Source organism: Furipterus horrens, unplaced genomic scaffold (genome assembly GCF_987537825.1).
Source record: "Furipterus horrens unplaced genomic scaffold, mFurHor1.1.pri manual_scaffold_7, whole genome shotgun sequence".
NCBI classification, from domain to species: Eukaryota; Metazoa; Chordata; class Mammalia; order Chiroptera; family Furipteridae; genus Furipterus; species Furipterus horrens.
Window position 1 is genome coordinate 116,169,723 of NW_028327177.1, and position 27,029 is coordinate 116,196,751.

The following is a 27,029-nucleotide window of genomic DNA, read 5'->3' on the forward strand; positions in this document are numbered from 1 at the left end:
TTTTGAGCATTGTCTATGATGCTGCTATGAACACGGGTATAAGAATACCTGTTTGAGCTACTATTCTTTGGGGTAATCAGAAGAGAAAATACTGGATAATGGGTAATTCCATGCTTAGCGTTCTAAGGAACCACCATACTGTCTTCCACGACAGCTATACCATTTTATAGTCCCAGCCTCAGTGAACAAGTGTTCCAGTTTCTCCACATACTCATCAAGACTTGTTATTTTGTTGTTTTTTAAAATATAGTAGCCATCCTAATAGGTGTGCAGTGGTATGTTGTGATATTTATTTGCATTTTCCCAATGGGTGGTGATGTTGAGCATCTTTTTGTGTGCTATCAGCTATCTGTATATTTCCTGACAGAAATATTCAAATCCTTTGCCCATTTTTTAAAATTGGGTTTTTTGTTTTGTTGTTGATTTTTAAGAGTTCTTCATATATCCTGGATATCATCCCTTACCCAGGTATGTGCTTTGCAAATATTTACTCCCATTGTGGGTTATCATTTTACTACGTTGATAGTGTCCTTTTGATGCAGAAAAGTTTTAAATTTTGGTAAAGTTCCAATTTATTTATTTTTTCTTTTGCTGCCTGTGCTTTTGGTGTCATATGCAAGAAATTATTGCCAAATCCAATGTCATAAAGCTTTTTCCTATGTTTTTTCTAAGAGTTTTATATTTTTAGCTCTATTGTTTCATTCTTTAATCTATTTTGGGTTAATTTTATATACGAGGTAAGACAAGGGTCCAAATTTATTCTTTTGCATGTCAATATCCACTTTCTGAAAAGATTGTCCCTCTTTTAAAATGTCACATTTTTATCAATATTAAGAATATTTGTGATACGCAAAATAATGCCTTCCTAAAGCCATCCACCTGGAATTTTTTAATATGTTACTTTACTTAGCAAAAGAAAATTAATGTTGCTAACCCAGCAATTTTAAAATAGAGAGATTATCTTGCAGTATCTGAGAGGGTCTGGCATAATTGTCTAGAAGAAATGCTGTCCTGCTGACCCCTTGATTTTAGCCCAGCAAGACCCATTTCAGACTTCTGATCTCCAGAACTGTAAGGTAAGGTACAAAGTTTGTGATAAGTTGTTACAGAAGCAATAGAACAGCAATGCAGGATTTTTTTCTAGGTATTAAATGTAATTTTACTTGATATTAAGAAATCAAAAACTGGAATCGAGTGCTGAATTTCAGATGTTTCTTTACCATAAAATATATTAGCTATGAAAGTATGTCTTCAGGATAAAAATAATGATTATGAAAAATGTGTGGAAGCTGGAGTCATTATGCTTTGTATTAGCTAAGCGTTTCACTTTAAATAATATGGTTGACTTCCTGCTGTTACTGATAAGAAAGCCAAAAGAGTAAGGCTTTTTCTACCTTGACTTCCATTACCTCCGAATTTTAGTTATAGTTGCTTTTATATTAAGGTTCTTAATTTTTATATTACTTATGTTTTGTTTTGAAATAATAATTCCCAGATTTTAATCTTTAAAATTATCCTAGAATTTTATCCTGAATTAAGAGATACAGTGTACCTGCCCAGCTTTTTACCATAGCTTCTTTATTCCTGAGTTCTTAATTTTGATTTGTCCTTTAAACTATCAGCAGTTATTTCTAACAGGCCCTCCCGGGTGTTATACTTTTAAGCCTAAGAATGTCTTCTCTTACTACTTACTCAAAGGACAATTTAGTAGTATGTGAATTTATTTGGTTACATTTTAACCTCACATTTGTAGACATCAGCCTACTGACTCCTAATGCTTCGTTTATCCTGTTTACCATATCTTCTCTTCTCATTCTTTTTTAAAGTCTAATTAACTTAGAAGATTATATTAGTTTCAGGTGTACAACATAGTGATTTGATATCTATATACCTTCCAAAGTGATCACAAGTCTAACATTATTTCAGCACTGTAAAAAGTATCATTGACTATATTCCCTATGTGGTACATTAGGTCCCTGTGACTTATTTTTATAACTAGAAATTTGTACCTTTTAATCCCTTTCGCCTTTTCTGCCCATCTCCTACCCCATCCCCTCTCTTTTTTAATTAGCTAGATTTAATCAGAAAGAGCTTAAAGGTGCTTCATCCTTGCATTTTCTCATTTTTACAACTGTCTTCCAGAATGACCCTCCCACAGTCCTCCGCGTCTCAAGGAGTGGCAAGGCCATTCTTTTAAGAGCTCAGGCCAAAATCCTTGGTGTCATTCTTGATTCCACTCTTTCAGTCTCAATTCTATCTCTATTGTGTCAGAAATCCTGTTGTTTATAGCAACAAAATAATACCCAGAATTCAACCATCTCTCACCCCCACCTCACCATTGCCATGCTGGTCCAAGCTACTATCTCTTCTTTCCTGAAATACTGCGACAATTGGTCTCTTTGCTTCTAGATTTCCTACCCTCAGCATATTATCAATACAGTAGTTATAATAATGCTATAAAATATGCGACCATTCCTATCACTCCTCTGCCAAAACTCCCCAATTGCTCACAGTTAAGAGTCAAAAGTTTTTCCCATATCCTGCAATGTCCTATATGACCACGTCCCTATGATCTGACTTCACCTCCTGCTCTCCTCATCTCACTCCAGTCCACTGACCTTGCTGCTCCTTGAACACACCAGGCACCTTCCTGCCTTCGGGCTTTGCACTCAACGTTTCCTCCACTTGGGACTCTCTTGCCTGAGATAGCTAATGGCTCACTCCTTAACTTTCTTCAAGTCTTTATTCAAAACTCACTTTTTTTACCCATCTAAAATTTCAACCCCTGCCTAAAGCTTTTTATCCCCCTTCTTGCATTATTTTTTCTCTTGAGTATTCATCACTTTCCAACATACCATCTATTTTACATATATCTTATTACTATCCAACTCCCCAGTGGAATGTAGGCTCCATGAAGGCAGGGATTTTTGTCCCCTTTGTTCTCTCCTGAATCCTCAGGGCGTAGGACAATGCTGGGCACGTGTAAGTGCTTGATCAATAGTTTTTAGTTGAATGGACAAATGAGGTTATATCCCATCCTTGTTTATTTGCTGCTAGTGACATTTTGCTTTAAAAAAAATTCTAATTCATGTTAAATTTTGGAGGTGAAAGAGCCTATGAGTCTACCTCACTTGATCAACTTATCCGTAAGTCTCAGCACTGAGTACCTTATATCCTCTGTACCCCCTTTCAAGTCCTTTCCTATAGGATCGATTTGGCTGGTCTGGTCATAGCACTGCCCAGTTCTTGCCAAGCTCTAAACTTTGCTCCTGAAAATTCCCGCTTGAAATAATCTCTTCAGTTCCCTCTATACTTTGGAATTATACCAATTCTATAAAAAGTATTGGTGATCACTTTAATGTAGACATACCTATTATTACTAAGATTCTACATTCCCTGATGGCATTAACATTCTTTCCAAAGTGACTCACAGAATATCTTGAATTTAGTAAATCCTCAGTAAATATTTATTGATTTATGTACTGATGTAGAAAGTTAAATACAACCACAGAGGAGGAGAGACTTAAAGTGTTGTGTGAGTTGAGGAGTGAGAAAAAAACACACCAGTCTAGACTGGCTGTGAAAGATTCTGGAAACCTTGAACAACAACAAAAATTAGCCATGTAGTAGTAAAACAATTTTTATAATTATTAAGCATTCCAGCAACCATTCTGAATGCTTTATATGTTATTTTATTTATTCCTCATAACAATGCTATGACATATTATTGCTCTGATCTTACAGATGAGGAAGCTGAGGAACAGGGGTTTACGTAATCTGACTCAAATCATACAGTTAGTGATTGGCAAGTCTAGAACTCGAACCAGGACAGCCTCTATATAACCGGATCTCTTGATCACTACTACATGAAAACTGAATGAAAGGGTTCATGCCCTTGAAGATTAATTAGTTTCCTAGGTCTGCTGCAACAGAGTACCACAAACTTCGTGGCTTAAACAACAGATATTTATTCTCTCCCAATCCTGGAGGTCAGAAGTCTGACATCGAAGCGTCAGCAGTGCTGGCTACTTCGGGAGGCTCTAAAGGAGCATCTGTTCCTTCCCTCTTTCCTAGATTCTGGTGGCTGTTGACCATCCTGGGTGTTCCTTGGCTTAAAGATACATCACTACAGTCTCTGCCTCTGTCTTTACATTGTCTTCTCAGTGTATCTCTGTCCCTGTTTTCTCTTCTTTGTTCTTATAAGGACTTGTCATCAGATTTAGGGCTCATCATAATCCAAGAATGATCTCATCGGACAAGCCTCACTTCAATACATTTGCAAAGACCTTTAATCAAATAACATCACAGCCTGGCTACTGTAAGAGTAGACCCTCCAGGTCTTGATGAAACTAGGGGCTCCTTGATTCATTCCACTAGAAGGGACCTATATTTTGGGGACCACAATTCAACCCACTTCAGGAAGTAATTAAAAACTTCTGGGTGAAGGAAAAAGTTCATGGTAGGCTCATAAGGGTAGAACTAAGTCTGTTTAACTTAATAATGTATTCTGTGTTCCCTGTGCCCAGCAGAGTAGGCACCCAGTGAAGAGTTATTGGAAGTTTAACGTTGATGAAAGTGGTGTTTAGGGAAAACTTTGCAGAAGGATGTAAAAGGCAATTGCCTAGGGGCAGCAAGATCAATTAGGATACAAAGTAACAAGGACATAATGGTACCTATGAAGGTACAAGGATAATAGCAGTGGGAAATTTCTAAAAGGGAGAATTCCAGAATTCCTAAAAGGAAGCCTAGAAATAAGAAAAAACCCAGTGGTTTTGAAGAGATTTCTACAGACCAGACAAAGCAACAGCTTCTGAAGCTCTGAGAGGCAAACAGCCTCTTGAGAAAATAAAGTCAATTAAAATAAATCTTTCACAGGAAAAAGAAACACCACTGACTACTTTTTTACTCACTATAAAGAACATAAAATTTCAGTCACATAGGAACTAAAATAAATAGACATTATTTAGGCCACACAAGCATCTTCGAGATGGAAACTTACAAAGCACACTTCCATATGCCAGGCTATGTAATACACAGACCATTAACCAACAACACATAAGAAGCTCACCCACACACAATGGCAGTCCAGGCCAGCTCTTCCCTGGTTCAACTATCAGGCCTCTACCTGCCTGTGTAAGCCTCACTAGCTCAGGTGTTTTGGTGACTTTCTCCACAGGTGTCACCAATGACTGTTAACCATTTCACTTGACCTTCATCTCTAATTAAATTCTATTCCCTCTTTAGTCTTGTGTAATCTGCTGGTTTGAACACTTCTGACTGATTAACACAATCAACTGCTTTTCACTAAGTGCCATTTGTATCTTTTACTGGGTAGAAGGGAGTTGTTACTAGATCAAGTCTGAAAGACCTGTGGGGCTTTTACCTTCCATATGTTTAGTCTGAGGCAGTGCAGTACTGTTGTGCTGGGACCTGATACAATCTAAAGGTAGGACTGCGAACAAACACCTCTCCTCATTTCTCTATTTAGCAGAAAGCTGTCTTCTATTTAAGAGAAAATAACTTTTACTGAACTGAAAATGTTATGGACTTGGGGCTGGGTCCCAGATCAACAATACCTCTTCTGTATTTACCGCTTTGCACCTCATGTCCTCATGTATAAAAACGTGTTGTCAGTATCTGACCACATAATCCTTCTTCCAAAGTGAGAAGTAGCAAATGCAGAAAACTAATTTTTTTGTGAGTTTTACTTTTAGACAGTTGAAATGTGAGATCGACATTTAATCATTGTAGTGACTATTGAAACAGATTTCCCACTGGAAGTACCTGTGGAATTATAAAAAAAAAAAAGTTAGTGTGAAGATTTTCTCCTAGAGTAGTACTGCTGAAAAGGACTCTTCTGAGATGATGAAATATTCTAGAAGTGTGCTGTCTGATGTGGTAGCCACTAACCAGACTACTGGTTCATAAGCAACTGCTTATACAAACTGTCAATTAATATATTTTAAAATGGGGTTGTGGGAGGTGCAGCGCAGATGGAAAGGGGGGAGTTAATTTAATTCTAGGCTATCTTCAGCCAGGAAAACAGGCCACGTAGAGTTAAGCTGGGGAGAGGAGTCGGGTTTGTTCATTTTTTCCTAGATTCAAAATAAAAATCAACCTGAGATATAAAAAGGGTAAAGTCACATTGATCTCTACAACCCAAAATACCCAGGTCCAGAATGCAGGGAAAGATTACAGGCATCTAAGACTCCTCTACAAATATGTACTTAGCCAGATAACCTATAATAGCAAGAAGAAACTCCCGTGTTAATTCAAAAGCCAGAAAGAGAAACCCAAATAAATGAAGGGATTAGCAGGAAAGGATGATCACAGTTGGCTGTGAAGCTGGGTGTGGAGAGTTACACTCCACTCCCCTAAAACTGTATCCTCACATGTGGACGCCAGTGCTTAGCACAGGAAGGTGAATTTATGAAGAGCCAATCCTGCAGCCTCAGAGATGAGCCCAACTCGTGAGCCGCAAATGCTGGCAACATCACAGATGCACTTTCTGCAGACAGACGCGGAAAAAAATGACTTTTTAAGAGTAAGTCAACTTCATTATACATAGACATATCACTATGAAACATGGCAATTGTTTTGGATCTTTCTGTCAGTTTTCTAGTTTTCTAGTTTGAATTTTTTTAGAAGCAAGAGAAAAAGAAAACCTGGAAAATGCTGGTAGTCATGAATGACAAAAGGTGATAGATACTACTGTTCCTTGTTGGAAAGTTTTTGTTTGGTTTTGTTTTGTTCCCTGGAGATACGCTTTCAAAAACTTGAAAAGAGTTTGACAAGTGAATCTAGGAGGTGCTGGTGCTGATGTGGTCTTCACTGCTGCAAAGCAAAACATCAAGCCCCTTTGCAGAGATCAGAGGACCAATTTAAATCTCTCTCACAAATACCTTAATTAAAATCTGCCCTAAACACCAAAGCAAAATATTTCAATCATTTCAACAACAAATTAGCATATGAATCAGAGATGGTTATTTGACTGGCTGCAGACACTATCCAGTATAGCTGTACTGGTTTTCCACGGCAGCTTAGCTGCCTTCAGGCCTCATAATGGTACTCTCCACGTGGTGAGTGCGTGGGCCCTGAGTACAGCCCTGAAACTTTCATGCTTGGAAAACAATTTCATCAACTAAAGGAAAACCATACTGTGGCATGTCCAAGATGCTGTCTGAAGCATGCATTATATGAGGTTTTAGTCTATTATAGTTTATATTCTATCCTACTTTAAAACTATGATTAATGCTTATTTAACTTTCTGTTTAATTGAGTAATTCCAAACCTGAATCACAATAGGCCAAGCAAGGCCAATTAAAGATGCTTTCTACCTGACCAGCAGGGCCCTTAGTTTAGTAATTATTGTATAATTTATATTTAGCTAAGGGATGGACTGTGGAATCACACACGGCTTTCACAAGTAAGAAACTGATTTTGAGAGTTCCCTGGATGCTGACTTTCTTTCTCTCTCTTTTTTTAAAAAATAATTTATTTATTTACTTGTTTGTTTATTTATTTTATTTTTAGAGAGAGGGGAAAGGAGAAAGAGAGGGAGAGAAAGAAACATCACTGTGTGGTTACCTCTCACTCATGCCCCCAACTGGGGACTTGATGTGCAACCTACTCATGTGCCCTGACTGGGAATCGAACCAGCGACACTTGGCTCGCAGGCTGATGCTCAATCCACTGAGCCACAGCAGACAGGTTGACTTTCTTTATGAAAAACTGATGTTCTGGGGACTGACTGTCCTCTTATTTCTATTATGCCTGCTTAAGACACAACAGCAAAATGCTGGTTGGGCAGCTGTTATACTGCATCTATCTTTTAAATTTCAGTTACAGGCACCTATCCAGCTTGTCATATGGAAGTAACACTCAAAATTATTAAATGTGCCTTAGGTAGGGAGTCAGTGCATCTTCAGTGAATATTAGGTTTATTCTAATTATCTTCTAGAGCTCAGAAAATTAGGGAGTAACTTCAGAAATAAATAGGAGAGTCAAGTAAATAACTCAGTGGAATATGTGATAATTAATAGACAAAATTACCATCAATTTGTATTGATAAATCAGGTCTTTAAGTTATCTAAAGCTCTGGAAGACGCAGGACACCTAAGAATACAGAAGTGGCATTTGGTCTTCTTTTCTGAGGGCTAGTGAGCCAGGCAGAGCCACAGCCTCCCTGTCTGGGCTGGGGTTGGAGTCTGGGCTGTTACTCTTTGGTCCTTTATGCTCAGGTTGCTTTGATGGGTACTAGATCCTTGTCGGCCTGATGGTATGGCTCCCTGCCATGTGAGCCCTCCCACTGTAAAGACGGAAGAGAGGAGCTGAGCAATCCCACCACCACAACCCATAGGCAACCACTGGCCTCAGTTCCACCACTGTAGGTAGGTGCTGCCAGTTCTAGAACTTCATAGAAATGGAATCATTCACTATGAACTCTTTTGTTTGAGGCTTCTTTCACTTGGCATAATGGTCTTGATATCCACCCATATTGTTGTATATACTGAAAATTTGTTTTTGTTTTTTTCATTGCTAAGTAGTATTCCATTGCATGGTAAACTATAAGTTTGTTTACCCATTGACCTGTTGATTGACTCTTAACTGGTTTCTAATTTTTGGTACTATGAATAACAATGCTAAGAACATTTGTGTACGGACCTTTTAGACATGCTTTCATTTCTCCAAGGTAAGTATACAGAAGTGAAATTGCAGTCAACAGACATTTTCTTTTCTAAAATTAAAACAATAAAAACATCCCACTGTCTAACAGAGTTCAAACCATCTTATTTGCACTTTGGACACTTAAAAGGAAGATAAGTCACAAAGCAGCTCACAACTGGAAAGAGCATGTGGACGAGCCAAGTGGGACCCTCTTGGGTCAGAGTTTTCTCCTAACAGAGGGAAGGGGCTTTTTTGCTGAAGGAGTGGCTGAAAGGAAAATGAAGAGGTGACAGCTGGCCAGGTGTCAGGAGGCAGCCAAGGCCTATGCCAGTGACACCTGCGCATCTGAACTGGGTTGAGAGCTGTGCTCTGAGTGGGCTCAGGGCCCGCGAGTCTCAGACTCTTCCAGCTTTGCCACGAACGCTATTCTGAAGCTCAGCTGTGAGTTGCTGAGATAAGGCTAGAGTGCAACGATGTGCCTGGCAAAAATTAACAATGTGCAATAAATCATCAGCGTTACATATGAGGATTTAAATATAAATCCTTACTTAAAGGGGTCATTTCCTTAATGCTCCAGTTGTGCTTTCTCACTTGATTATAATAGTTATCCGTGGCTCTGGCTAGAGTAAATAAACTATAGTCAATGAAATGCATATCAAATGTAAATAATGTCTTACCACGTCCTTTTTCTCTGCAACTAAATCCTTACATCCCAGAGGGAAATTTCCCATTCAATATTACATGATTAAACATTTGGTGTAGGAGCTTAAAAAATGAATGTGTAATTTTATTTTACATATATATGCAAGACAATAAACAAACAAACAAAAACTTCTCTAGGTGCTGAAAGTTTGGCATCAAGTCTTCTAAAAGCCAAAAAGAATGGGAAAAATAATAACCACTTCATGGTTCATCAGCAAATTAAAAGTCTCATGTTTCTGAAATTTCATGATTAAGCTATGTGATCACTAATCTTGTAGTTGCCCATCATTCTTTTAATCAATCATCTACCCAAAGGTTACATTTTCAGAGTTCTAAGTCTTTCTTTTCAATTTAATACTTAAGACAAAACAGAATTTAAAAATACAAATTTATAGCCCTGGTTGGTGTGACTCAGTGGACTGAGTACCGACCTGTGAACCAAAGGGTTGCCAGTTCAATTCCCAGTCAGGGCACATGCCTGTGTTGTGGGACAGGTCCTCAGTTGGCGGCATGAGAGAGGCAAACACACATTGATGTTTCTCTCCCTCTCTTTCTCCCCCCACCTTTCTAAAAATGTAAATAAATAAAATCTTTAAAAAATAACACAAATTTACAGAGAAGAGTATATAAAGGAAATGTTCAAAGTATTTTGCAAGGAAACTGGCCCAACTAAAAGTACTATGTATTTTTGGATCTTAGGGCTTATTATGGACATCTAAGTAGTGTTTCCTTATAGCTCATGCCTTGTGACAGGGCTGTCTCAGGAGTAATTCAGCTCACAATAATTCTCATAGAGACACAAAAAGAATCTCTGCCTTATGAAAGTTCAATTACTTGACAAGCTTGCGTTTCTTGCAGATCTATTGCTCCTACCTACCACCTCCAAATGCATACACTTTGACAGAAACAGAATGGGTCCTGGAGCAAATTACTTAATGTCTTTGGCTTCTCATCTATAAAATGAATAATAAGTATGTACTTTTGGTTCTTGGGTCCAGAGGCTGGGCCCAGTCTTCTTGATCCTATTCTACCCATTCAACACCTTGTTCTGAGGCTCCTCTTTACAGATAGTGTGGGTCCTGCCCCCTGCAGAGCAATAAGCCATCCATATCAGGTGCAATGCAGTGGCCTCTCAGTTCTATATTCTCAGAAAGAAAAGCTCATGGAATATTTCTATGCTTCCAAATTCTACCTGTGGAAAATACCAACTAATATATTAAAGAAGTGCCTGAAAAAAAGTTTAAGATACAAATCCATCTGATATACATATCTGTCTGTCACTGACATCTGTTACCAGATGGCTGCCACAACACCATTTTAAAAGGTGGCAAATGCCAACCTCAAGAGCATCCGGTGCCAGTTTCCTTCGAGCTGAAGGAGGCCACACAAGCTCTAACAGCTCAATTAGGAAGCCATCAAATGCAAATTTGGGCTGAGCCAAGTTTCTCTACCTTCATTCTCACTCTGAGAAGAGAACTCAACTGCTGCCGGAGCCAGCACTTATCCCCTGACGCAGCCACGAGGACACACCTCCTCACATACCTCCAACTGCGAGGGTCATAACTGGCCAAGGGCCCAGCAGCTGCTCCTCCCAGTGGCTGCGACACTTCCCCACAGGGCTACTGCCAGAGTGCAGCAGAGTGACAAAATCGGGCCTCTGATGGCTGACTTTGCTTAGGCGCTTCCTGAAGCCTTGGCTGCCTTTGTTTGCCTAACCAGACTAGTACACACCTTCAAATTCCCCTCTTTTCACTTAGAATAAAACTGGAATCGTGGTCTGATGGTTCCCTCAGGCTTTTGCAGTTCTTTTCCTATTTCCTTTCATGTGAGCATTTCCCCTAATAATATCTTTGCACTTTTAGTCCCATCTTGGAACCTGCTTCTCAGAGGTCCAGACTAACATATCCTTCATTCATTTATTCATCCACTCATTCAAGAAATATTTATTGAGTATCTACAATATCGTGGCACTTTGTCCTAGGCACCGGAGAGAGTGGTACAAGATTGAGAGGGCTCTTACTTTCATACCACCCCTGCCCCCCCCCCCCCCCTTCAGAGTCATAAACTGCTTCGCTTTCTTTGTCTCTCACTCTCCTGGGCACTGAACTAAGAGAACATCACCTGACTAGTCTCATTTGTTTTTCACAACAACCCCTAAAGGAGGTGTTATTCTTGTTTTATGGATAAGGAGAGATTAAGTTGCCAGGGGCTTCCCTGACAGCCAGCTTTTCTATGCCAGAACTCATGTTTTCAACCATTATGATATGATGCATCTCCCCTATTGGGTGAAAGCTCTGAACACATTTTTTCTGGCAATGATTACACATCCAAATAGTTGATTTTTCAAAGCCTGACTTCATTTCTTTCTTTTTTTTTTAACATTTAAAACATGTTTATTAATCCATTTAGAAACAATCATAATGAGCTGATTCCTTGTTCACATAAATAACGTAATTTTTGAAAAGCATGGCATTGTTTTACATCTTTGCACACTATGAGGGCCAGGAAAACCATCTACAGAAGAGAGAGAGCGAGAGCTTCATAGGACTCACAGCCCTGCACTGCTCCAAAGGCAGGTTAATGACAATATTGTTTGACCCACACAGAAGAGGTCCTTCACCCGGTGAGAGTTTCTACCTCAGTGTCACTAAGAAAATAGGAAGACAGAGTAACCGCTTGGTTTCTCTGCTTTGCAACCTGGTCACAGCCCAGCTCTGGCAAATTGATGGAAGGTGGTTACATACATCCAGGGCTTCTCTCAGAGACCAGCCAGGCCTACGGCAGGACCAGCCACACCAGCCCATGCATCTGCTGAAAGCGCCCTTCTGAATACTGGTGCAAACTCATACCATGATCTCCAAGGTCAGCTAGGGTGTCCTCTACACTTGACTCGAACACACCGAGATCCGGGCAAGGAATGAGCTGAGACTCGGGCAGGTTCTCTGAAGTAGGGTCATCAGATTCCTTGTGGAAGGAAATTAACAATTCATGAGAAACATAAAAAAGTAAGTAGCTTTGCACAAGTGAAACAATATTCTTATTTAGAAGTCTGTTTGAAAGCAAAAGCCTACCTAACCTCCCTTAAACATTTTCAAATTTCAAGAAGGCAGCTTGGGATAAGAGAAACTGCCTTGGATAACCTGGGCAAACCATTTTAACCTCCCACAGCCTCAGTTTCAGGCCACGACTAGGGTGAGGCAAGCAGAATGCCCCGAGTGCAAAAGGGAAGGAGACACTGACTTTCAGGCTCATGCAAGTGCAGGATCGATCAGCAGCGGAAAACAAGGGCCTCCTTCAAATTTGCAGCCCGGTATCACACTTACTTCACCTCTCCCTTGTCCAGCCCTGCTCAGTTTCCTCATCTCAAAATTAGAGGTATTGATTTGGATGACCTCCAAATTCTCATCTAGCTTTAAAAGTTCTGTGATTTTATAAATTTAAATTCCCTAAAAAAAAAAAAAAAAAAAAAGGAGTCTAAGAGGCCACACAAAAAATTCACACTTCAAAACAAATTAAATTTCTTAACTATTCAATAGGTATTTCAAGAAACCATTTTGCTTTTTTTTTTTTTAGTTGTGTTTGTGTTTGTGTGTGTTTACAACCTAGAGCTAATGCTGAACTGACTTAGTTTCCTTCCTGGAGAACTGTCAAGAATGTCTTATTAAAACAGAAAGAAAAGTTTGAGCTAATCTTAAATGAACAAATAAAAGTTGTGACACACTGTGGTACAGTGTTTGTGAAAACACAGGCATAAAATATTTTTAAGAAGTCTGTTTGTTGTACTGTATAATAATTGTTGCATGAGGTGAGATTGATTTCAGATTTCAAAGGATCAGTGATAGCACACAGAGAACTTTAAGAACAAAGAGCAGAGACTGCATGAAATGTGTACTTCTGAAATTATTTGAAATCAAATGACTTTGATTTGCTGGGGTTCTCTTTAAAGAGAAGATATAGAATTGTTATAACTGTTTCTCTTAGAAAGGGAAGGACTTGATCTCTCTTTGATCTGAATTACTATCGATATGTCATATATGGAGACCTGACCTGCTATGCACTTTCCACATACACCCAATTCTAATACCTTCACAACTGTGTATACCACAGGATTAAAAAAAGGACTGGGCTTATTGTGTGTATGATGGTATCTAGTTGTTTTCAAGCTACTATTCTTTAAAGAAACAGTGTCTAACATGCTTCCACATTCAACTATGCTTCAAGATTTCAAAGTCCAAATTCAGCCAAGCAGCAAATGACTGCCCAAATAAGAGATCCTGTCAGTTAGGGTCTGAAAAACAAAACAAGCCACTCTCCTAAATGACTCAAAAATTTTTATAACATGTTCAAGAGGTGACATAGCCAGCCCATTCTCTCCCGTAACTGATTCTATCTCCTACAGCTGCTTTTGAAATATAAAGTGGTTTCTTCGGCTGGCAAGAGAGAAGAAAGAAGCCCCAAGAGATCAGGAAGACATTAAATCATAAGTATGTGTATGGGCAGAGACAGGAACATTTTCCTCTTCCTTCCTTTTCTCTTTTATCACGTTTTTCTTTAGCATCTTGCATCAGATTGATTGATTTTCTTTCTTTTATCTTTTTTGGCTCAATAATGCCTTTCCTTGAGTGTTTAAGCCTGTTTTCTGCCCACTTTGTTCTTGGAATGGCATTAAACCTTGTGTCTGTGAATATGATTAAACTTGCCGCTTCGCCTGGCCTCCTCTCTTCATCCTCCCCCTGGGGCGGACAGGGGAGCCTTCCCTCAGGTTGCTCCTCCTTTTCTTTCGTTCCCATTAAATGCTCTCTTTTCTAAAGAGATTATGAGAAGGTCTATTTATCGGCAGCTTTTTCCTCCATCTGAAGGTGAACTGTTGCTTTCAAGTGGCCCTATTTCTGTCCACTGTGGTCCTGGACCAGGAGCATCGGAATCACCAGGAAGCTTATTAGCAATGCAGCATCCCAGACCCCTTCCCAGACCAACCCAATCAGAATCCGCATTTCACAAGACGAACAGGTGATTTTGAAGTTTGAGAAGCGTTGCCATAAGCCATAAGAATTTGGAGGAGGGCAGTTAATGGTGGGCCTGAGAGGTCAAAGAAGGTTTTCCTGATGAGAAGGTGGCCTTTAAAAGGAAGGAGGTGGGGTGCTATCAGTAGGCCAGGGGGACATGGTTGATGTAATTGCACGAAAGAGGACATGAGACCTTGGGTGGGGCGAAGAAACACCTTCTGCAGAACTGAAACAACTAGAAGAGGATATTATTTTCAAGATCCAGGTACCTGCCTGGACCATTTCCTGTCCCCATCATATGCAAACTAGAAACATGCTTCTGGAAAGTTCAGGGCCCAAGATGTTGGTGAAATTAAATCTCAGAAGATCAAAGAATGAACCAACATCGCTGGCCAAGACAGCATCAGGCCCTTCCCCACCTGCTCCCTTTGTTCCTTGCTGATGGAAATGGGATGGCATTGGAAAGAACTCAGTAGAAAATGTGGAGTCGGGACTTCATAAACTGTGAAATCCTCTTTGTCCGAGTTGGGCCAAGATCTGCACTCTCTGTCCGGCCCCTGAGTTCTCTGGGATAATATATAGCTAACAAAATCTCCTGAGATTCTGCCTGCATTATGGTCTCAGTCTTAAGTTACTTGAGGAGCCCCCCAGTGACCCTGGTTTACAGAAAAGACAAGATCTAATGTAGTATAAACACTGATAATAATCATATTGGAAGTGAAAAAGAACACAAAATGATTATTTTGAAGGGTCAATAAAGAAAAGCAAAAACGTTAAGTAAATTATCTGACACTAACATGTAAGATCATGCTTGCAACTACATTTTTAGTTGCTCTATGGTAACTTCAAGAACCAAGGAAGTTATTTTTTAATTTAAAATTGGGGTAACATTGGTTAATAACATTATATAATATCAGGAGTACAAGGTTATAATAATTTAATATCTGTGTACTCTAAAAATATTACCACATCTGTACTTCCAAATCTCTAATCTTTGGGGGTAAAATCACCTAGAAGCAAGGGTCCCTGGACATTTCAGAAAAAATGTCCCAGTTTCTATCAGCTGATTGAACAAGTAGTTTACACATAATAACAAAAACAGAATTCTTACATCAGACTCCTTGTGAGGATCTGTGGGAATTCATAGTTCTCAGACTTGTACGGAAGAAAGCCAACAGACACAGGAAAGAAAACCCATCTTTCCAAGCTGTTTCGGGGCCTAGCCTGTGTCTGGGGAGCTCGAGGAAGGCACTTAAGCGCCCAGAGGGGCATCAAGTGGTGGCATCAAGGCCCTTCTCCGAGGAGGGATCCAGCACTACTGCTGACCCCATGCCCGTCCAGCCAGCAACTCCTCCATTCATCAGACCCACCCCCACCCCCCCGTGCCTCTGGAGCCTGCAACAGATCCCACAACCGCCTTCACTTAATTGAGTGGAAGCTGGGTGGAAAAAATGGGGTGGTGGGATCGAGCACATATCACCAATATCCCAAACTCTGCAAAAGGGTCCAACAGAGGGAGACTCTTAAGGTCAGAAAAGGCTGCCCCCCCCACCCCCCCGTCTGGTCCAACTTTGGTTTTGAGAACTCTAAAGCACTCACACCCACTAAATAACTGAGAAAGGTGAAAACCCTCTCAGGAGACAGGAAACAAGAGTTCCTAGACTGTGCTTGGCTGAGAGTGAGCTCTGCTGGGTGCTCCTGCACACCCCAGGATTTGGAGCCCTGTGATTACTGAGTTACAGCAGAATGAGCATCCTCAAACTTCAGGGATCATCCCCACAGCTTCAAGGGACTTGGTTTTTCCTGCTAAAGAAAGGAATCTCCCTTAGATGCAGGGATCTCCAGTGAATGAACAAATAGAATTTGAGACAATCAAGTTCTCCATAAAAATGGCTCCTTCCGAAGGTGCTTTTACCAGAAGCACTAGGAGTTGGTGTTGATGTCTATTGTTCAAATATGACTCTGAAGAAAGACTGCCTTAAGTATCAGAGGCTACACCACGTCCTATTTTTAACCATTAAAGAAAAGAGTATTTTCTATCTAGTGTCTTGGGCTATAGAAGACATGCATTGGAAGTTCATTTCATGTGAATCTGCAACCCTATTTATTATTGGATATCCACGGTAATTCTCAAAGTTTGAATGAAATTATTAACACAAGGCATAATATGGATGGGAGACAAAATAAAAAGAGAAAGAATAAAATGAAAGTCAAAAGTAGTACAATGGACTAAAGAGATAAAGCAACAATAGCATGGCTGAAATTCAAAATTAGATATACACATATTGGTTCTGCAAAGTCATAATTTTAACTCATCAATTGTTCATTCAGTGCTGATTATTTTGTAGACACTCAATATTTGTTGGATGAATCAATTGCTCCATCTTTAAGTATAGCTGCTTTGAATTAGTGTAGTCATTAACTGTTGGCCTACATTCTAAAAGGAACATCCTCCCTGGAACAGGACAAAGTTGGTCTGGATGCATTTTTTTCCTACATTGTCCCTTCCCTACCCAACTGGCCACACTAATCTGAAAAAATCTGAAGCAAGAAAAGGTTCTCTGTAAAATGTAAAATAAGAGTACTTACATGAAGTACATCAACAGCTAGCTGCTGAAAGTTCCGAGATCTCAATTCTTGCATCCGTTTGTTATTTTCTTTATATTTTTCTTCCACAAGCTTTCTGCAAATTTAAAGCAAATGTAAAAAAACAGTTGCAATTTGCTAAAACCACATCTATATTACATAGGTAAGTGTGATCCCTGTTTTAACAGGCAAACTGGGGTGTTCGAAAGCCAGGCCAATGGGTCTTCCTCTCGTGAGGGCATGTGTACAGTGCAGCACCCACTTGATTCTCCTTTAAAGCACACACAAGGGTGCTCTGGCTCCTCATTCGCCCTGAGACCTCCCAAAATACAGGAGAATGCAGTACTGATCCCTGTGTGTTCTCTGACTGTAATTACAGGGGTGTGTCCCTGATGCCCAGCACAGTGCCCAGCACACACTAATAACTCAATAACTGCCTTCAGGATGAAACAAACACATAAACAAGGAAATAGAGAAACATTTCAAAGAAGTATGGAAAAGAATATGAGACTTATTGTGGAGGGGATTGTTCTCAGACACATTTTCTTTGTTTTCTCTATTACAGGAAAGTTGAATTTAATAAATCTATTAATAAACTGAAATACAAATTTGAGTTCCTTGTATGCTAATTTATATTTAGTTTTGTTTTAAAGTCACTGAACATCCCTGGGCTCAAATTTTGTTGTCTGTAAAATGGGTACATTGTAACCCTCTGATAACAGAGACATTTTCTAGCTATAACACATGACCACTCTTGGATCCTAGAAATAACAATCAAAAAACAATTCCAGTGCAAGTCATTCATAAAATCAAGGCCAAACTTTATTTAAAAGCCTTTGCCTTTAGCCCTGGCTGCTGTGGCTCAGTGGATTGAGCATCGGCCTGCGAGCCAAGTGTCACTGGTTCGATTCCCAGTCAGGGCACATGACTATGTTGCACATCAGGTCCCCAGTTGGGGGCGTGAGTGAGAGGCAACCACACAGTGATGTTTCTCTCCCTGTCTTTCTCCTTTACCCTCTCTCTAAAAATAAATAAACAAACAAATAAATAAATAAATTTAAAAGAAAAAATAAAAGAAAAGCCTTTGCCTTTAAATAAGAAAAATATAAGGTGTCATAGAGAAGATCTATGACTTTTGTGTATAGAAAAGTTTTCATCTGAAAAAATAATTTGTAATATAGATGTGAGTAATTAAATAGCTCCTGCTCCTATTAAGAGATTTACTTTTCCTTTTACCCTCAACCAATGACATGAATCATGATAACCTGGATATATGGCCATTTCTGAGGTGCTGGGAGCAGATTTGGGACTGTGAGTTGGCGCAAGGGCTCACACAATTTATGTGAATATATTTTCTCAGTAAAACCCACACTCAGTGGTGTAGTACTTTGCAGAAACCAGCCTGTACGGGCTCCCAAGAGAAGACTGTGCACGTATCTTCCCAACTGAACAGTCCATGGTATCACACTGGTAGCTTGAAATTGGCCATAATAGGGCTCTTTCCACCACGGAAACCAGCAAAAAACCCAGCAGTCATGCCCCAGCCCCACTCACCTCACAAGCCCAGAGGTGGCTGGTAAACATTTACCGACACACTACCACCCTTGAGCACCCTGAAGAAAGTCCTTTTCCACATTTATTAAAGAAAACATGTCTTAAGGGACAAATACTCTCACAGATTCTTACTTGGTTCATCATGATATTCACTGTAAGTACAAGGATATCTCTAAATCATTTTTCAGATGCGTTGACAAGGTCACAAAATGCCCATATTTGACTCCCTAGTTCTTGGCTGGGGCTTCTAAGCTCACCAAACAGTTGGCAGTAGAAGAAAGAAGAAAAAAAATTAAGAAACTGGATAACCTACAAACCCAAAAATCAGTCTTTGAGAAACTGGGATTCTAGGGTTTTGGAATCCCCCCTTTCCATGTAAGTACTCTAATTATTAGTGATATTTCCCACCGGCAGCATTACCCTGAGCAGAGACATTTCAAAGGGCTTCACGTGACAGAACAGAGCCCTGTTTCCAAGCTGCTTCCTAAGGCCAGCAATTTCCTGCCAGTACCTTCTTCTCTCTGGAGATCAGCCATGTTTCCTGGCAGAGGGGACACAGCAACACCTAGAGAATGAGGACCAGATCCTGACATCACTTCTTTCACCTTCTCCCGGGGTATGTACAGAAGGTGTCAGCAACAGCAAGACATTTGGAGGCTGATGATATTTTCATCCCTAGTAGCCGCCCTGCTAGTCAGTCTTCCTTTTCACACAAGACTGAAAGCCTGATATGAATAATGCCTGGCAGCCAATCAGCATCTATGACTCCATAACCATCTTTTGAGGGGACGAGTGAGTAAATAAACAGATACATGTATCATGAGTATGTGCATGTGGTTTTCTTGTTTTGGCTTTGCTTTTCTACAGTAAATTCCTTCAGAGCCCCAGGAAGTGGCCAAAAGGCTGGGGCACCCTGAAGAGGGGCAGCTTACTTCAGCTTCCTGGCTTTCTCGTCCGCTGCCTGGAGTTTCCTCAGCCGCATCCTTTCTCTTGGTGTCATTTTCTGCACTTCAGAGAGCGCCCGCAGAGTCTGGAGGTGGATCTGTTTTTGCCTAGAGAAAATAAAGATTCCCCACATAGAATGCATCCCAAACATGCTCAGAAAAATTAAACAAATATTTTATGTAAGTATCATTACCCTACTGAGAAGGGAAAAGCATCTCGAGACAGGCCAGGCAAAAACTAATAAAATCTGGGTAGGTAATGAGCCAACCAGGACTGTGGTTAATTGGCAATATTTTTCAAATTAGATTTTTGTTTAAAAGCAAATTATGGACTTTCCAAATTTCCGCTCATTTCATTACTTGTAACTGCCTTTCATAATGTAAGACAAATTAGGATCCTGGCCATTAAGAGGTAAGTAGACAGGCAGACTAATTCGGCCATGCCGATAGAACACAATCTTTGGAAACAGGCAGGGTTTAAATCTGATGTGCACCCTCATTCATTAGATCTGTAGCCGTGGGCGAGTTACTGAACCTCGCTGAATCTCAGTTTCCTCAGCCATAAAGAATGGGTTTACAGTGAGTATTATATGAGATGATGTATGTACAATGTCTGACACATAAAAAGTACCCCAGGTGATGATGGCATTATAGTAGCTAACTTTTACTATGTCTCACATTCCAAGCCTAATACAGCAGGTACTCTCGTGGCAGCGTTGCACAGTGGTAAATCATATGTGTTAATATGCTCTTCTGGGTTCAAATCCTATATGCCTTTGGGCAAGTTATTTAACATCTTTATAATCATTAAAAAAATAAATAGTATCTACTTCATAAGGTTGTTGCAAGTTTAAGTGAGGAAATTCATAAAAAGTGCTCATAACAGATGGTCATTGCCCCCAAAATGCTAGCCAATATTAAGAGCCTTTTTCTTGAAAGAAATGTGCGTACACTAATCACATATTGAAAGGTCTACAACCACATTCTCAGTGACATTTGCTTCTGTGCCTGACTTGGCCAGGGCCCAATGCTACAAAGAGCAGTAAGAAATGCAATGATAAAATTGTAATGACCATTTAGGCAGGTCTCATCCATCCGAAATGCCATCCAGACCAGAGGCTCCAGGGGACGTGCAATTTTCAGAAATATACGTCCCTTATTTTATAAGAACAAATAGCTCTCCCTAAAGCATAGACATACATCTTGAAAATGACAGTGACGATTTGAAGTCAATATATCAAAATGTGAAATACCATCCAAACAACTCGATTCCAGCACACTTTAATTGTAAGCAATGTTTCATAATTAGTGCGAAATGACAAAAATTAGTCCAGCATTTAAAAAAATAAGTTATCTACTACTCTCACATCTCCAATCAATAAAACAAAATTAAAAAATAAATAAAATTAAGCTTTCTTGAAAAAATAGGTAGTAACCTAAGAAAACAAGGTTATAGGAGCATGCCTAAAAAATGTGTCCCACTGAGGTGCAGTTTATTTTAGCTGGAGATCATGCATTAAACAAAGACCGAATATCTTTGATGGACCAGTTTCCTCAGATTAAAATGTGAAGACAGAAAACAAATGGTGCAGTTGACAAACCACTAGACTGGGTATTCGAGAAACGTATTTGAGCTATTTGGCTTTGAAGATCAGGCTTACAAGGGCTCCTGTTCTCCCCTGCTGCCTTGCAGAGCTCTGGGCAGGGACTGCCATTCTCACTGGGCCCTTATAAAACTAAATAGACAGCTCCTTCAGCAAAATTATAAATTTGGCCTTTATAATTAGTGCCCACCCCCAGAGTTGTTCAGTACACAGCCAGCACAGCTGTACATGTCTCTTCTGAAGTTACCTAGTATTTTGGGCTCTTGTAAGTTACAGCACAAAAATTTTGATGAGGTAGGAAACAGAAGTTAGGCCAATAAATAATTATGGATCTTCTGAAACACACATTCTCTAGTTTCTAGATATATCTCAAGGAAGTGAATTTTGGCTTATTTTCAATTGTTCGAGGACTCCACAATGTTGTCTTTTCAATAGACACTCTGACAGTTCCTGTTAAATAAACAACATGAGAAACCCAATTATGCTTAACGTGGAAGGTGCATTAGTATATATATCACTAAATGTTTGAGATACTAATTTTTCTATATACTTACAAGGCAACTGCAGAGCTACCCTGCAGATCTGTAAGCTGTGTAGCAGTTTAAATTTTTATGATTTCAATTTGCTTCACCTGAGGCAAAGGGCTTTGGAATGCTAAGTTACTGAAGTGCCTGAATTTCTTGGCAAGACAAGTAAATATGACACTCCATGCAGTCAGCTCAGCACTAATAGATTTTTAAAGACAAATGCATGTATTATTTATGCTCAATGGGCTTTTTAAAAACAAAGTAATTACTTACATGGCATTAATTATATGAGCAGCTTCCTTCTGACAATTCAAATTCTTGCCTTCTGGAGTCATTTCCGAATATCTACAAACCAGGTGCTGAAAAAAAGGCCTCTCTTTAGGGATGGAAGGGCATAAAACTACCAGGTGCCTTTTCTACTTTGCCCTACTACTGACTATACCTGAGAGCTTGAAAACAAAACCAGCTATTTTTCATTCTATAAAAGGTTATAAAATATTACATGGTAGCTTATGCAATCAAATGCTGATGGGTCAGGCTCCCGCCTGCCTCTCCAAGTTCATTTTGCACTTCCTGTTCTCTCACTCCCTGCTACCCAGGCAGACAGGCCTTCCTTCGACTCCAAGAACACACAAGCCCTCTTTGCCTCTGGTTCTGTAGTGGACAAAATCCACACTCCCAGGCGCAGGACTCAGGTGAGATGAGTAAGGCATTCACCTCAGAGGTAAAATTTAAGGAGCACCAAAAACTCAGTTACCAAGATAATGAATATTTTAATGCAATACTATGAAAAATCAAAATTGATGCCACAAAGCCATGGAACACAATATCAAAAGTTTACATAGAGATGGGCTCCAACCCTGAATTTGTACCATTCCACCATCAAACTTTCCAATTTACAGAAAAACAAAATAAATTCACCTACTCAATACAAAGTATTATTGAGATATATAATAAAGGAGTAGAATAATAAAGACTTAATGAAAATCCCAGATTTCATTATTTATAGTATCACATTCTGTCCTAGCAAGAATATATTTACAATGTGTTGAGGTGAGATATGTAAAACAAAAACCCTGAGGATGGATGTTGAGTTTAGGCAGAAAATCACAATCCTAATACCTGGGACACCAGGGAAATGGAGTTCATATACTTTCTTGTGCACAGAGATGGTCTCGACTAATAGTTTCCCTCAACTTAAAAAAAAAATCTTGTCTCTGTTTTTACTGATTATTTTTATTTTATTTTTTAATTGTTTTTCTATTGCAGTTGTCCTATTTTTCTCCCATTTCTCTCCCCTCTCCGACCCACCTCCTCCTTCTCCCACAGTCATTCCCCACCCTGTTGTCCCTGTCCTTGGGTCATTTATACTACTTTCTTGAATAGACTCTTCCCCTTCTTCCCCCACTTCTCCCCCTCCCACCTCCCCTCTGGTCACTGTCAGTCTGTTCCTTGTTTACATGCCTCTGGTTCTATTTTGCTCCTTCGTTAGTTTGTTTTTACTGATTCTTAATGCATGTTATTCTCACAGCATACCTTCAAGTTCTAGAATGTATATAAATGCTAACTACTATGTGTTTCCCAGTATCCCTTTCACTTTTAATACCTGTAGTTGTTCATCAATGTAAGGGATTTTTAAAATTTCTATAGCAGATGGTCTCAGTGAAGGATTCTTGTTCAACATGCTGTAATGTTTAAAAAGAAAATTAATTTTCAGATGGACTAAAATTTCAGTACGATTTAAAACTATTTCTCTGGTAATATATTATTTCCATACCATTCCATGATGGCATTCAGTTCTCTTGGATATCTCTTAGGGAGAGAAGGAGTTTCGCCTTCAACAATTTTTAAAACAATGGACAAGAAATTGGAGCCAGTGAATGCATGATTCATGCAGCACATCTCATATAAAATGCATGCCAGAGACCTGAAGACACAATCAAAGAATTTAAATAAAGATCAAATGTTCTCTTTATATTTGATTATCATACAAAACCTCAGGCACGTTAGGGCTTTGGTTGTAAGGCACTAACATACACTTCTGTTGTTTAATAGTCTCGGTTCCATACTGTTCTGTTCCATTTAAATAATGCTTACTGAAAAAAAAAAAAAAAAAAGAAAAGAAAAAGGCAGAGGGGAGAAAGCACAAAATCTAAGTTTGAATTGCCACCTTTTGTCAAAGGACAGCAAACGAACCAATAGGAATATGCCCATAGTAGGGACCCCATAAATATTTGATCAATGTAGTAAGGAATTTCTGAATTAACCTCTATGAAGAAAAAATAAAATGCAGCAAAATATCATCTCCCTAAAGCAGTTCTGTTAGTTATATATACAGAATGAAATTTTAATTTATCAGCCTAACCTTCCCTCTAATATGTATCCTACCATTCTGAAAAGGAAACACATTATTTATTAGTTTTTTAAAATTAGAATCCATTTGCAAGTAGGCTGGAAGAACAGCTACTTGCAGCTCACATGAAAATGTAGAATTCTTCCTTCAGGGGTATGAAACAGAATATTAAAAGTCTAGATCAGTCCAATATTGATTTGTATTAAGCATGCAAATTAGTAACTTCTAAACCAGCCAAATAATCTTTCAAATAATTCTGCATGATTAAGAAAACTAAGGGGAGAATTCCTGCCTGAACTTAGTATTAAGAAAGAACTGTACTGCCCCCTGAATAATGGATTGCTCTAAATATTATGGGTATTTTGAATTACGTAACTGGCCAGACCTTCCCTTTCATGTTACTGGCTTGAAAGATCAGGATTAAATTTACAATTGATCTTATGTAAGTTGTGTTTTATGTAATTTTTAACAATGTCCAAACTCTTTCATTTTGTGTGTGTTCATTAAAAGGTACATTTGTAAGAGAACATACACTGAGAATGTTCCTGTTCTACTCAATAACAATACTTTTTACTTACTATTATTTGGAAACTAAAAATTCCCAACTTATTAGTACTTTATATAACACAAAGAACTTTCATATATATCTCAACAGAGCCTCATAATTTTACAGTGATTTCCCATTTTATACATGAGGAAAGTAGCTCAGGAAAGTTAAATCACTTGACCAATTAATTTCAAAAGGCATTTTTCCTTCCAAATTCTGGACTATTTCCATTGCAGGCTTCTAGAATAAAGGGGAACGTTAGGATAAATCATGTGATATTGGCTAGAACACCAAGATCGAAGTGAACATTATAAATTATGAACATTATTTGAAGCTTAAGAAATTTTGCATCCATTCGTAAGACTGTGGAATGGTATATATTTATATTTCTATAGCAAAAAGATAAACTAAAGACATTTTTAGATAAACAAAAACTGAGAGAATTCATTGCCAGCAGAACAGCACTAAAAATATTCTAAAAGGGAATTGCTTCTGAAGGAAGAAAAATGGTCTCAGACAGACACAGAAATGCAAGAAAGAAGAAAGAGCACTAGGAAAAGTAATTTTGTAAATATGTATAGGTCAACATTAATCTATAAAACAATATTAACAATATATTGTGGGGTTTAAAAATTATGTAGACTAAAGATTCATGAAAAACAATACAAAAGACCTAAGAGTTAAAAACATAAATAGAATTAAAGTATTTTAAGGTCCTAATATTATTGGGAAAATGGTAAAATTAATAACTTTTACTAGACTTTATTAAGTCCATTATGCATGTTATAATTGATAGGAGTTATCACAAAAGAATAGTAAAATAATGTATAACTGACAAGTGTATAATTAATAAGTTACTAGAGGGGAAAAGAAACGAAATACAATTTTAAACCAAAATAAAACAAGGAGAGAAAAAACATAAAACAAGTGGTGTATATACAGAAAGCAAATAATAAGATTACAAATAAAAATAGAGTAATTGCAGCTGTCTTTAAAGTTTATTTTCATTTAAAGTTTGTTTTCATTTGAAAGTTAAACTAGGTCTGTGACATCATCAAAGATGTTTAATTGACAGGCAAGAAGAATGTCAAATGCCTTGCAACTGGATGTCTTCCCAATAAGGCAGTCTCACAGATTTAGAGACTGGTTTGTGGGTTATGTTGTGTAAATTAACATGTGTGTTCTGTTTTCATAGGGCAAAACCTATGATCTCATTACCTAAGTGACTGTCTGTACATACAGGCCTCACTTAATCCTGTCTGCATCGCTGCCTCCTGAGAAGCAATGTGATTGGGTTGGCGAAGTATGGGGTGATCTGTGAGCTTCATTTTAAAACTGGTTTCCCTTTTCTATCCTAATGGCTCAGACAGAAAGATCCCAGAGGTCTGAGAGGGGGGAAGCCTAAAATATTCCCTTCAGCCCAAACTAAGTAGAGTGGGCCAAAGAGCTCTGGATAGGTGTGACGTGCCTTGCACACCTTCCTTCAAAGAAGTCTTTTTTTCCCCCTAATGTGGGACATTGAAAAACTAATCCCTGCCTTTTGTCATCTAGTGGTTATGAATTTAATGATGCCTTTTAACCCTGTTGCCAAATCTGTTGCCCCCAGAATACAACAAGGATGCCAGCCTGTTAAATCAAGCATGCTATTGTCCGGGGACAGCCAACTAACCTAGAGTTTGCAAGATCATCCCCCATGTGGGAAGGCCACCCTCTCCTCCACACCCCCACTCTTATTAGGGATTTCTGGACCCAAGGGTAAGTAGGATAATGACCATGTCCAGCTTGAAGCAGCTAGAGGAGCATGAGACCTTCAACCATTGTCCTTTTTAAGATTATAAAGAGTCTTAAGTCTAAGAGGGAGGAATTGTTACAGAGCAGGGTCCCTCCCCAATAAATAAATAAATAATTTTTTAAAAAAAGAGTAATTATATTAAACATAAATGGACAATACTTCAATTAAAAAGACTATCAGACTAGGTAAAAAAATTACATACACTCACAAACAAACCTTAAATTAAAAACACAGAGCAGTTCATAGAAAACAATACACTATGTAAATACTTACCAAAATATTGTAGTTTAGTTATACCAGTATCAAAGAAAGTAGACTTAAAGGCAAGAACCACTACTAAAATTAAGATGGTGGATTAATTACATGAAACTATTTTAAAACCCAATAAGAGAGAGAGAGAGAGAGAAAGTGTGTGTGTGAAGCAAAACTTGATAGAATTAAGAGAAAATATAGATAAATTAACAATCATAGAGAAAGACTTTGACATGCTTCTTTCAATATCTGATAGAATAAGCAGACCAAAAAAATAAATATAGAGAAAATCCAAACACAATCACCAAAACTGATATAATTGACAAATTAACATAAGTGAATGCCAACAATTACAGAATTCACATTCTTTTCAAGGACACATGGAGCATTTTCCAAAACTGACCATACTCAGGGTCATAAAGCAAGCCTCAACAGACTTGAAGGATTGAAAACTTCAGAGTATATTCTCTGACCACAGTGAAATTAAGCTAGACA

The 27,029-nt window shown here is 38.7% G+C and overlaps 1 protein-coding gene across 4 annotated transcripts in view; it reads right to left on the reverse strand.

Annotated features, from left to right (window-relative positions):
- Window positions 1-27,029, reverse strand: part of NEK11 (NIMA related kinase 11) — a 207,561-nt gene that overhangs the window by 83,171 nt on the left and 97,361 nt on the right. For 2 of the 4 annotated variants that reach the window (XM_090283003.1, XM_090283005.1), the window contains exons 7-12: window positions 23,368-23,517; window positions 23,197-23,275; window positions 21,864-21,949; window positions 19,448-19,567; window positions 16,965-17,058; window positions 12,219-12,333 (exon numbers count right to left, since the gene is read on the reverse strand). In XM_090283003.1, coding sequence (XP_090139129.1) covers window positions 12,219-12,333; window positions 16,965-17,058; window positions 19,448-19,567; window positions 21,864-21,949; window positions 23,197-23,275; window positions 23,368-23,517 — 644 coding nt within the window. The remainder of the gene's footprint in view (window positions 1-12,218; window positions 12,334-16,964; window positions 17,059-19,447; window positions 19,568-21,863; window positions 21,950-23,196; window positions 23,276-23,367; window positions 23,518-27,029) is intronic. The other 2 variants (XM_090283006.1, XM_090283007.1) reach the window with 1 other exon arrangement.